Here is a 12,957-nt window from a genome sequence, read left to right as displayed (position 1 = left end):
AATTGAGTGTTGTTTGCGTAATGTCCAGTAGAAATTATCAAGCACATTTATTTTGATTCAAAATAAAATCAAATTATAGATTCATTAGCCGATTTAGTAAGAAGTACTGCTGGACCATGACGAAGGATTAAACATTTAACTGACATTAAAAACGAGAAATGCAGACCTGTTTGGAAGGTACTGAAATTTGTCTTGCGTATATATGCCCAGATTTGAAGTGAATGAATTTATTATTACTTGCAGATAGCACGATATTCCCAAAACACAACCGTAACTACGCTTATCATTCTTTTTTTCTGCTTTTCCGCTGTGAATTCACATTTGCACCAGCGACCGGTATTTCAACTTTAACAGAGATTTGAAAATAAATTGATTTCTTAATTTATCTATAACTGTGAGCAAGACTAAACTGTATACAAAAGGAATTCAACAAATGGCTAATAAGTATGACGGAGCTTAACCATGTCTTAATTTATTTTATTATTCAAATTAACTTGAATGGTCGCAAAGGAATCTATTTGGCTGGTATTAAAGTCATATGAAACGAGTTTCTTGTAATTTTAATGTTATCGCAATTATTAAACCAATGCATGCGTGTCTTTTTATGTTGTAATGTTACACCGCTGTCTCAGGTTAGGATGAAGGTTGGCGCCTGTTAAAACTTTTAAACCCTTTGCATTTTTATGCACCTGTCCTAAGTCAGGAGCCTGTTGTTCAGTGGTTGTCGTTTGTTGGTGTGGTTCATAAGTGTTTCTCGTTTCTCGTTTTTTATATAGATTAGACCGTTGGTTTTCCTGTTTGAATTGTTTTACACTAGTCATTTTGGGGCCCTTTATAGCTTGCTGGTCGGTTTGAGCCAAGCTCCGTGTTGAAGGCCGTACTTTGGCATAATTGTTTACTTTTTACACATTGTGACTTGGATAGATAGTTGTCTCATTGGCACTCATACCACATCTTCTTATTTATATATATATATACTTAGCTAAGTCTTGTATGTACGTTTGTTTTTTTACGTATTACCGACAAATAATATCTCATTCAGTGACTTTTGATCGCAAGCTAATTAACTTTCGAGTTTGTTGCCGAAATTTACCGGTTCGTAAAATTTATAAATAATGAAGACACAGCACGTGGAGCATGTGACAAATAAGTGAATTGTTAGAGCCATGAAATTATTTTTTCAAATTTTCCATGCGTTTCCATTTGTTAATTAAACGTTTCCTTTGCAGTTGTTAAATGATTTGTTAAATTAAATTGGTTCTTTTAGAATCAGTTATTACTATTTACCTTTCAGTGCGCGTTTGTTTACATTCTTTCATCACGGTTTTTCCCTCGCACTTTCGCTCTTTGGTGGCCGAAGTTCTAACAAGAGGTGTCGTAGTTAAGGTCACTGCATACGGGAAAATATCAACGAATTAGTGTAGAAGACAAAAATTCAATAACCGTACATTTATGAAGATTTTGATAATATAAATGATTTTCTTTTACAAGAAAGTTCACGTACACTTGTTTTATAGTCAAACTTAGCCATTCAAGTACAAAATGTATATTAAACATATTCAACTTTATTTTAAATTTGAAGTTTCATATGACTTTAAGATAATTTTAAATGGATTGAAATACATTGAAAACAGTTTTTAATTTTTGTCAATCTTATCTATATATTCAATAATCTGTTTTAAATAGAGCTTATACCTTTTTGACCGATCAATCTAAATTCGGGTTACTAGTGAGGTTGCTATTCACACCGACGCTATTAAACCAAGAGTTCCAAGTGGTGAGGTGAAATCCCCCCTTCGAAAATGTTACAGACGCCATCACGAGGTGGTTGACCGTTACGGAATTTTTGTTTCACAGATTAAAAACGGATATGTTCCAATCGTCGTAACCACAATCCCGTCATCATTTTCCCCGAGTGTGAAATATCAAATTAGACTTATCATTAGACTGGTACTTATACAAGCAACACGACGGGGGCAACATGTGGAGCAGGATCAATTAACTATTCTGGAGCACCTGAAATAACCCCCGGTGTTTGGTAAGGTTCGTGTTGGTCAATCTTTAGAGTTTTATATTGTTTTTTGTATACTGTTGTTTGTCTTAGTGTCTTTTATTTTTTCGCCATGGCGTTGTCAGTTTATTTTCGACATATGAGTCTGAATGTCCCTTTGGTATCCTTCGCCTTTCTTTTATACCATTGTTTCTTGTTTCTTCTCCATTGTTTGTTTGTTCATTCTAATATTCAAATTCTGGGAGTCGAAAACTGAAACAATACTCATATACAACAATATGCAAAATGTCAGCACAGTTTTGTCTCTGAATAAAAACATTTGATAAACATTAGCAAAATAACAAACTCAACAAAAGCAACAACAAAGACAGAAAAACTCACCACCATTATTGCTACTGATGACTCATATCCATCAATCAAGGTGGAAGACTATGGCATGTATGGTAAAACCTAGGTAGACAATCAAAATCACGTTTGTTTGTTTCATGTCGATGCACCAAAATTGGCTACGTTTTGGAGTTTATTCGATTCACTCGGATATTTTTTTTACCATGATGTGATTGTTTTAAATGCAATTATCGGATGTGAATATTTGTTAAGTACGGCTGCCTCTAATTTTTACCAGTTTGATGATCGAAATTAATAATGTGAAAAGGGAGTAATTAAGTGTTTACACAAAGATTAGAAGTCACTTCTAAGACGAACAACATAAAAAAACCTTGATGAAGCACAGTCAACAAATACATGTGGTAACACAAAAATCCGACGTTTTAACAATAACAAAGACATCAAAATCATTATTGGTGAATTCATATACTTGGGAAAGGTTAGCAGTTTCGGCTCAACTATGGCTAGTGGTATCTACCTAGCACCAGAATCAAACATTATAAAACGTCAAATTAAATACAAGTAAAAAAATCATTGATAACTGTTGTGCAAATTGCAATTGAAGCCATGTTTGCCATGGGATATAATAACATTAGTGGTTCGAATAATTACGAAATCCAATAAACAGTGAATTGACAGCAAAATAACAAAATCAATTATATCTTATGTCACCAAGAAGGTGTTGATTTCTGTTCTGGTGAAAGAAGGACAACATACGTTCATATGAGTATGCTAAGTATTTTTGGTACTATACAATTTGTATACGTAATAATATGATGTGCTTTATTGCATTTGTTCTTGTTGATACCCTGTATATCGTTATGATGAATTAATTTTTTTTTTCTATTCTAGTTTACATTTAATATTAAGGTTAAAATATGTTTTGAACAACTGCGCTGCTCACATTTCTGCTGTGGTATCCAATGTAGAAAAATGTAATGATAAATTGGGTACTCAATAGTCGGAAAGACTGAACAACATTGGGGGGAATAGGGGATGTGGTTTTTATCAGAAATCGTAAAGACGAATTTCAACCAATTACATATTGAAAATCATTTGATCTATGTTCTAGTTGGTTTGGCCATTCATTTAAGTATCTCCTCCATTCACCTGTATTTATATCTTGTTGGATTGTAATGCGAGAAGAATAAAAAATAACGATTCCCATTGCACTTCATGCCTCTAATGCAAATACATATAATACGATCTGCAGTCACTTTATAGTATAAGTGTGCAAACTAATCCACCTTTTGAAATTGTCAGAACAGGTATCAGGTTTTAATTGTGTAAGACAAATGTGGGGTGCTTCCTGTGCTTGGTATACCATGTTTTAACAATTCATATATCTTGATGCAAATTTGCATCAAACAAACCTTAAGGTAAAAAACAAGTCTTTTGTAAATGTTGTAGAAACGGTTCGATATTTTCAATGAATCATAACATGTACTAATAAGTTTACTCAATGAGCGTGATAATGTGTATGTATAACTTTTATACAAAATATCGATTGATATAACAATTTATATGCGTCTGTACTGTAATTTTTACGACTTTAAATAATAATAAGATTTCGTGGATGACATCAAGGTTTTCATTTATTGCCATAAACCAGACACAACCAGTCTTTCCTCATGAAACGTCAACGGTTAAGTATATAAACAACCATCATACATTACATCAACATTAATTTAACACCAAGTGAAGATCTGAAATCGGTTAAACATGTTAAACATCGTGATGAAAGGTTAGGAACAGTCAGACACAAAATTATAAGCCAGGTTGAAATAAGAATTGAAAACAAGTAAACATATTGTTTATAAGTTATAAGTCTGACGGATTGATGACGTGAGTTTGACGTGAACTCGACTGCTGACTAATTGCTATAACAGTAATGCTTAGGATGCAAGTACTGTACATAAATGCAATATATTATAAAATGATGTCATGTATATTGTACCTATTTAATTACGTTTATCATTGCTTATAAAACGCATGGATTGAAAGAATTACGGCCACGAAATCCCTACATTTGCCCAAACAATCAAATTCTGTAATATCATAATGTAAAAACCTATATTTACGATCTTATATATGCAAATTAAGATGAATAGACACTTTTGTTGTCTGCTGTTTGTTTTAACAATGTCGAAAGCTTCAAAAGTATGATAGTTTACAACTTTTTACCCAGATTGCCTGTTTTATGAATTTGTCAGGTCTATTTCTCTTTGAAAATCTTTGACCAAAGTGAAATTGAAATAAAATATTGTAAAAAGACTACACATGTTTATTTGTTAGATACACATCCTCAAATCAGGTGATGGTGATCCTTGCATGTGGCCGATGTCGTTTGAAAACAAAGATATTAAAATGTAGTCCAAAAAATTGTCAAATCTATGATTTGTTTCATCAGAGTGCACACTTATGCTATGATAATGACATCACAATTGTTTTTATTCGTTTTACCTTGTTGAATTTGTATTTGTTAGATCATTTTATACATATTTTTTCATATTATTTAGATTTTTATTACTAGAGTTAGATTTCACGGATTTAAAGGGCTTATATGCACCTTCGTGACCCTAATCCTTTGATTTCTCTATGTATCTATAATAACATAAACGGTACCATTTTTCTGTCCCAGATGCGCATTTCGACAATCAATGTCTCTTCAGTGATGCTCGAGGCCAAAATATTTGAAAATCCAAAGCTTATTAAAAAGATAAAGAACTATAAACCAAAAAGGACACAGAAGTATAGCCAAAGCCGGGCAAGGAATCAGAGCTTTGCATGAGGGAGATACATTCCTTTATTTTAAATAATTTCAAAAATTAAGGTGTTATTCTTATCGTGTTAACTCTCTTTAACGCAGCAGCAGCAACGGAAAAAGAAACGATGAAGTTGCATAATCATAAAAGTAATCAGATAGTTTGTAGCATCAAACAAGCATTTGATGGCGAAGATAAAGGTAAATTACATATGGTTTTTCACACCTGTATTTGGCACAACCTTTTTCAACTTCGTACTTAATTTGGCCTTTGAACTTTTATTCGAGCGCCCAGATGAGTTTTTGGCACCCGAAAAGCGCGTCTGGCGAACACAATTATAATCCTGGTATCTTTCTACATCAATCAGATCTTTGGCCAATTCTGAAGATACTTATCAGAAAGAAAACATAAATGCTGAAACACAGCAAGGAACTAATGAAACATCTGGTCGAACGGTAGACAATGTTGAATACTTTGCTATAACAAAGTATCTAAGGTGAGTGATGACTGAAAAAAAAAAAGCTTAATACTCTATCGTTCACATAGTGATAATGGTTATTCCAATGAATATACGGGTGCCACATGTGAAGCCGGATTTGCTGATTCTTCCGGAGCACCTGAGATCACCCCCGGTTTATGGTGGGGTCCATGTTGCTCAATATTAAGGTTTCTATGTTGTGTTTTGTAAACTGTTGTTTGTCCTTTTGTCCTTTTCTTTGTTTGTCATGGGTTGTCAGTTTATTTTCGACTTTGAATGTTCCTTTGGTATCTTTCGCCTCTCTTTTATACCAAGTTTATTTTAATATCAATGTTTGTTAAAGAGCACATGTGTAATCTAAAATCGGATCGCTCGAAGTCATCTTAAATGAATATCATGTCAACTCGGGAAATATGCTTTTCTGCATTTGCAAATTCCTGCGATAAACAGTAGTAAAAAAGGAAACACAGACAACAACAAAGAATCCTTACTACTGACAGTTGGTTTAATCATTAGTTAAATTGATTGGATTTCGGTATCAATGTCTTACTTATTCCTTCCATTAACAAAAAATTCATATAGGAATATATAGTTATGATTATGCAGTGTTATTGAACGTAATAAAATACAGTCATATGTATTCGGCGATGCAAAGGATGACCCAAAACCCTTGAAAGTTTCTTGATCACCTCATGTAGGAAACAATTATGTTTTCAACATAGATATATAATACACCCTTGTATAACAATATTTGTATTGCACTTAAAACTTGAGACTATCTTAAAAACCCTTTCCATGAAAGTTTACTAAAACATATTCTTACACGACACAATTGAATTGAAATGTAAACTGGAATTGTATACTATGCCGTACTTAATTTTATATTCTCGGAACAATCACCAGAGTTAAGAATAAAAAAAGCGTATATTCTTAAATGCAAATTCAAATAACAACAAAACAAATTGTTGAGTAAAATGCGCCTTCTAGGTTTATCTTCATCAATAACGCTTTGACCAAAAATGGTCGACGTATAATTTGTTGAGAGTTTGCAAAAATAATATTGCCAAATGTTTACTTCTAATTAAGCTGCTTGATATGCCCATGGGATATAAAAATAAGTATTATCAATGAGTAGAGATAAAAAGATTGAATGTAATTTTCAACATCGAACAATATTTACTACACTTTTAACATCTTGTCGAAAGACCCGGTTATTTTTTTTCCACAAAATGGCTCTTGAATTTTAAATTGATTACAAAAATCAAAAGTCACACTTTGGATGTTAAATGAATATATTCATATACATGTGCGCACAGTAAGACACATCTCATCATTATAGTATAGTATATGCTCCAAAGTCAGCACATTTAAGGAGATATTTTCAAAGCTTTAGGAAATCTTAGCCGGATCATGTGATCCAAATGTTATTGTAATCGAAATGTACCAAGGTCATTATGGACTCCCTAGACACGACAAGTTTCTGAATCAGGGGCTGTAGCTGAAGTTACATATGTTAAGTCCCTACACTAAATCAGTTGGTTGTGTACTGATTGATACTTTAGTATGGGAAAACATGACTTATTTATTAGTTTCAATTGGATTTTAACTAGCTTTCAGTAAGAGCGAGCACTCGTATAGAATTAACCCTTTTGCATCTGATTTTTACGGTTTGTTCTTATGTTGTGCTGTTTCGCCATTTGCTCAGGTAAGGGGAGGTTGAAAACACACAAGCTTATTTAACCACGCCACACTCTGTATGTGCCTGTCCTAAATCAAGATATTGTAATTCAGTGGTTGTCACACCGTTAGTTTTCTATTTTGAATTGTTTCACATTTTTAGCTCACCTGACCAAAAGGGTCAAGTGAGCTTTCCTCATCGCTTGGCGTCCGTTGTCCGTCGTCCGTCGTTGTCCGTTAACTTTTACAAAAATCTTCTCCTCTGAAACTACTAGGCCAAATAAAACCAAACTTGACCTAAATCATCATTAGGGTATCTATTTTGAAAAATGTATCCAATGACCCCGACCATTAACAAAGATGGCCGCCATGACTAAAAATAGAACATGGGGGTAAAATGCAGTTTTTGGCTTATATCTCTGACACTTAAGCATTTAGAGCAAGGTCAAGATCCTTCTGCCCTGAAATTTGCAGACGCATCAGACAATCCGTTGTTAGGTTGCTGCCACTGCATTGGTAATTTTAAGAAAAGTTTGCAGTTTTTGGTTATTATCTTGAATATTATAATAGATAGAGATATACTGTAAACAGCAAAATTGTTCAGCAAAGTAAGTTCTACAAATAAGTCAAATTATCAAAATTGTCAATTGACCCATTCAGGAGTTATTGCCCTTTATATTAAATTTTTCACAATTTTTCGTAAATTTTTGTAATCATTTACAAAAATCTTTTCCTCTGAAGCTACTGGGCAAAGTTAAAGCAAACTTGGCCTAAATCATCCCTAGGATATTTAGTTTAAAATTTGTATCTGATGACCCTGCCCATCTACCAACATGGCCGCCATGGCTAAAAAAAAGAACATGGAGGTAAAATGCAGTTGTTGGCTTTGATCTCTGAAACTAAAGCATTTAGAGCAGATCTGACATGGCGTAAAAATGTTAATTAGGTCAAGATCTATCTTCCCTGAAATTTGCAGACGCATCAGACAACCAGTTGTTGGGTTGCCGCCCTTGAATTGGTAATTTTAAGTAAATTTGGCAGTTTTTGGTTATTATCTTGAATATTTTTAATGATAGAGATCACTGTAAACAGCAAGACTGTTCAGTAAAGTAAGATCTACAAACAAGTCACCATCACAAAAATTGACCTCTTAAGGGGTTATTGCCCTTTAAAGTCATTTTTTTACAATTTTTTTTAAGTCTTTGTAATCTTTTACAAAAAATATTCTCTTCTTAATCTACTGGACCAAATGGAATTAATAGCATATACTTATAATGGGTAAATGCCCATTTCTTTCAGCATACTTATATTGGGTGAATGCCCCCCAGACCTGGCGGGTAAGCCGGGGTCTGGGGAACCCCTGCCAAAATTGTTTTTAAAGGGTGCCCCAAAAAAAAACATTTTAAGGCATTTTCAACTTATACCGGCCTTGGTGGATTCAATAAAGCTTCATTTTTAGATTTTTAACAGTATTTTCTTTTTGTCATGTTACAGACCTGGTTATACACCAAAGCCATTATTTCTTTTTCTTTTAACAGTATCTTATTAGCTCACCTGGCCCAAGTGAGCTTTCCTCATCACTTGGTGTCCGTCGTCGTCTGTCGTTGTCCGTCGTTAACTATTACAAAAATCTTCTCCTCTGAAACCATGGGCTAAATTTAACCAAACTTAAACACAATCATCATTAGGGTATCTAGTTTAAAATATGTGTCCGATGACCCCGCTTGCCAACCAACATGGCCACCATGGCTAAAAATAGAACATAGGGGTAAAATGCAGTTGTTGGCTTATATCTCTGACACTAAAGCATTTAGAGCAAATCTGACGAGACGAATCAGACAATCCGTTGTCGAGTTGCTGCCCCTGAATTGGTAATTTTAAGGAAATTTTGCAGTTTTTGGTTATTATCTTGAATATAATTATATATAGAAATAAACTGTAAACAGCAATAATGTTCAGCAAAGTAAGATCTACAAAAAAGTTAAATGATCAAAATTGTCAGTTGACCCCTTAAGGAGTTATTGCCCTTTATAGTAAATTTTTAACAATTTTTCGTAAATTTTTGTAATCTTTTACAAAAATCTTTTCCTCTGAAACTTCTGAGACAAATTTAACCAAACTTGGCCATAATCATCATAAGGGTATCTAGTTTTAAAAAATGTGTCAGATGATCCCGCCTGCCAACCAACATGGCCGACAGGCTAAAAATAGAACATAGGTGTAAAATGCAGTTCTCTGCTTGTATCTCTGAAACTAAAGCATTTAGCGCAAATCTGACTGAGAACAAATGTGCATCAGGTTTAGATCTATCTGCCCTAAAATTTTCAGACGAATCAGACAACCCGTTGCTGGGTTGCTGCCCCTGAATTTGTAATTTTAAGGAAATTTTGCAGTTTTTATTTATTATCTTAAATATTATGTTAGATATATATAAACTGTGAACAACAATAATGTTCAGCTAAATACGATCTACAAATAGGTCAATATGACCAAAATTGCCAATTGACCCCATAAAGAGTTATTGCCCTTTATAGTCAATTTTTCGTAAATTTTTGTAATCGTTTACAAAAATCTTCTTCACTTAATCTACTAGGCCAAATAGAATTAAACTTAGCCACAATTTTCAATAGGGTATCTTGATTGAAAAATGTTTCCGATGACCCTGTCATCCAACCAACATGGCGGCCATGGCTCAAAATAGAACATAGGGGTTTACTATAGAAGTCTAAGAGAAAATTGTAAAAAAAAAAAATTCAAATGGTCACAACTTGAAAACTAATTTAAATAATGATAAGGGGTCTTCAGTAACTATTGTAAGTCACAAATTAAGCCAAACTTGGCCTCAATCATTATTAGGGTATCTAATACTATAAATTATGATTTTAACCTTATTTTACATGATTTCCAAAACAACAGTAGATACATGTGAGCGAAACAAGCTCTTGAGAGCCTCTAGTTTATGTCGGGGGCCTTTAACAGCTGACTTTACTGTATGGGAGTTTTCATAGTTGAAGCTGTACGATGATCTATAATTGCTTTCATCAACGTAATTTAAACTCTGTTGGATAGTTGTCTCATTGGCAATTATACCACATCTCCTTATTTTCATACAAACAACTGTTTGTATATGAAATTATAAAAAAATGAAAAAAACTGATGTTACGACATAAATACTGCATACTTTAGGGATAATAAGATAAAAAATCGATATGCCAATAGAAGATATTTTGTATTACTGTAAATTCAGATATTATTGCGATGTTTTTATAAATGTGAATAATGTGACTGTATGCGTATCGCAATAATAAGAACTGGCATTTTTTTATCTGATACACATAACTGTATTCAGATTTTCCTGAAATCGCAATTATTAGTTTCGCCTTTTTATATAAAAATAAGAAGATGTGGTATCATTGCCAATGAGACAACTACCCACCACCCACCAAATAACATACAAATTAACAAATATAGGTCACCATACGATCTTCAACAATGAGCAAAACCCATACCATTGTATATTCTACAAAATTCCCAATATTAAATGCACGGAATAATTTCTAAATTTTCAGTATTATTTATACCACAATTATTTCTATCTAAAATTTGTAGTATATTAGCCATATTCAACAAATCCTAATCAAAAGGCAAATTTAAACCCATCATGAACATGTCTCTGATGAGTTAACACTCCTTTGACATTTTTTATTTGTATGACGATTTCCAACGAACGAATATCAACATGATATCTTATAAACTTGTCAGTAACAAAAAAGTGATTTAAAAAAATTTGTATCTTCTAATGCAAACTACAAATGTAGCTGATAACGAACAATATATATGTGGGTTGCTTACAAACATACACCACTGGTAAACATAGTATTTCGACAAATAAATACCAACGTAATCCATTTCAAATATTTGTAATATATATTACAGTTGAATTACATAATTCATTGCAAAAATGTGTAATAGCGGTTGAAAGTGCTGATACAATACAAAACATACATTCAAATTTGATATCATAATGCATGTATATGGTATGCTTCATTTGACTTTAGACAACATTTGCAAACTCGTCTCTTTTATGCAGGGAACAGCATACCAATGGCAATCCAGAATCTTCAATAAGAAATGATCAGACAAACTCGTACACAAATCAAACATTTGAGAGAGAAGAAAATCAAGAAGTGGATGGAGAAAGAAATAAAAAAAAAAACGACAAACAGTTCAAAAACGGTGACGCAAATGAAGGAAGTACCGATCAAGCCGAAACATCGAAAGGAGACACTATTCATTGAATGCTGATCAGATATTTATTCCTTTTCAGATGTTATTTCTTTTTATTAATAACCAGTGTAAATGAGTTTTCATATCATTATGCTAATATACAATACGTGAAATCATTAATATAATCCAAATATTACTCCGTACACTACCGTATATGCAAAGCGTGAAATACGTATCATAAGTCATTGAAGGACTGACATGTAACACAAGAACGCAAAGAGATAAAAGGTAAAATGGCAAATAACAATAATTCCAAATACCACGCATGAAAACTTAGATGGAAAACATTTTAACACCAGATTTGACAGATCAATAAATGAACACAATTATGTGCGAAGATAAATATGTCCAACTTATTGCACCTGTCGTCTTGCTTGTGACATATTTACATGCTTATAGCTTGCTGTTCGGTGTGAGCAAAGGTTCTATAATGGTTTACCTTTATAAATTTTCACTTGGATGGAGAGTTGTCTCATTGGCACTCATACCACATCTTCTTATATCTATGTATAACGGAGATAATACCTTTTATTTTGTGAAAGTTATCAGCTTGAACAGGCGTCCTGAATTGTGTAAATATTCACTAACTATTATTAACAAAAGTTTTAATTTATCATTCACGTGTTTAAATGAAGTTTAATGTTGAATGTAAATACGTCATATTTTTTATATGTTTTGGGTATCATTATCATAAATTTGTAAACTACCATACTGCTTAGGTCATTCTCTATATTCAATAAAAACTCTCAGACAAAACTAATTGTACATTAATTCACATCGCTTCGTTTTTCGATAAGTAACAACTACTTGAAGAATTAGTTTCATGCACCACAAAATTTACGATTGAGATACTTAACTAAAGTTCAAGGTTGAATTTCAGAAATAGGAAAAGATCACAGAAAATATGTTTTAAAAACGAAATCCATCGAAAACCACAATGCAGAAAAATTAACCAAAATAATCTTGTGACATTCTTGAAATCTGATTTTATTCTGATCATGTACAACTTAACTATGGATTCAATTCGTCAAGTTTAAAGTTTAACCTTTTATCAGATAAGACTGTCAAATAGAATTGGCGTATTTATTGTAGGACACGTTGTAGTATTGCTGTTAATTCACGTTTTAAGGGATATCATTTTTGTCATAAGTTTGTATATTTAATACTACATGTTGTATATTTACCTATACATGTAAGATGAAATTGTTAACATGTTTGATAAGTTACTACTAAATTCCAGTGTCATTCATCTTAATTTTGTTAAAGACTCAATAGTTTCAATATAATGAACAAACCACAGCAATATTAAAGCCAAAACAATAAAAAATACCACAAAGAATGATCATAGATTG

General features: G+C 32.7%; 1 protein-coding gene across 1 annotated transcript in view; it reads left to right on the top strand.

The window, feature by feature from the left end:
- The window catches only part of LOC127708335 (GATA zinc finger domain-containing protein 14-like), a 37,184-nt gene extending 24,816 nt beyond the window's left edge, over positions 1-12,368 (top strand). The window contains exon 7 of the mRNA XM_052213187.1: positions 11,409-12,368. Within this exon, the coding sequence (XP_052069147.1) occupies positions 11,409-11,616 (208 nt within the window). The 3' untranslated portion in view covers positions 11,617-12,368. The remainder of the gene's footprint in view (positions 1-11,408) is intronic.
- Positions 12,369-12,957: the final 589 nt, after the last annotated feature.

The sequence above is a fragment of the Mytilus californianus genome, unplaced genomic scaffold, assembly GCF_021869535.1.
Source record: "Mytilus californianus isolate M0D057914Y unplaced genomic scaffold, xbMytCali1.0.p SCAF_7, whole genome shotgun sequence".
Classification (NCBI taxonomy): domain Eukaryota; kingdom Metazoa; phylum Mollusca; class Bivalvia; order Mytilida; family Mytilidae; genus Mytilus; species Mytilus californianus.
This window is presented reverse-complemented; position numbering and strand designations above follow the sequence as displayed.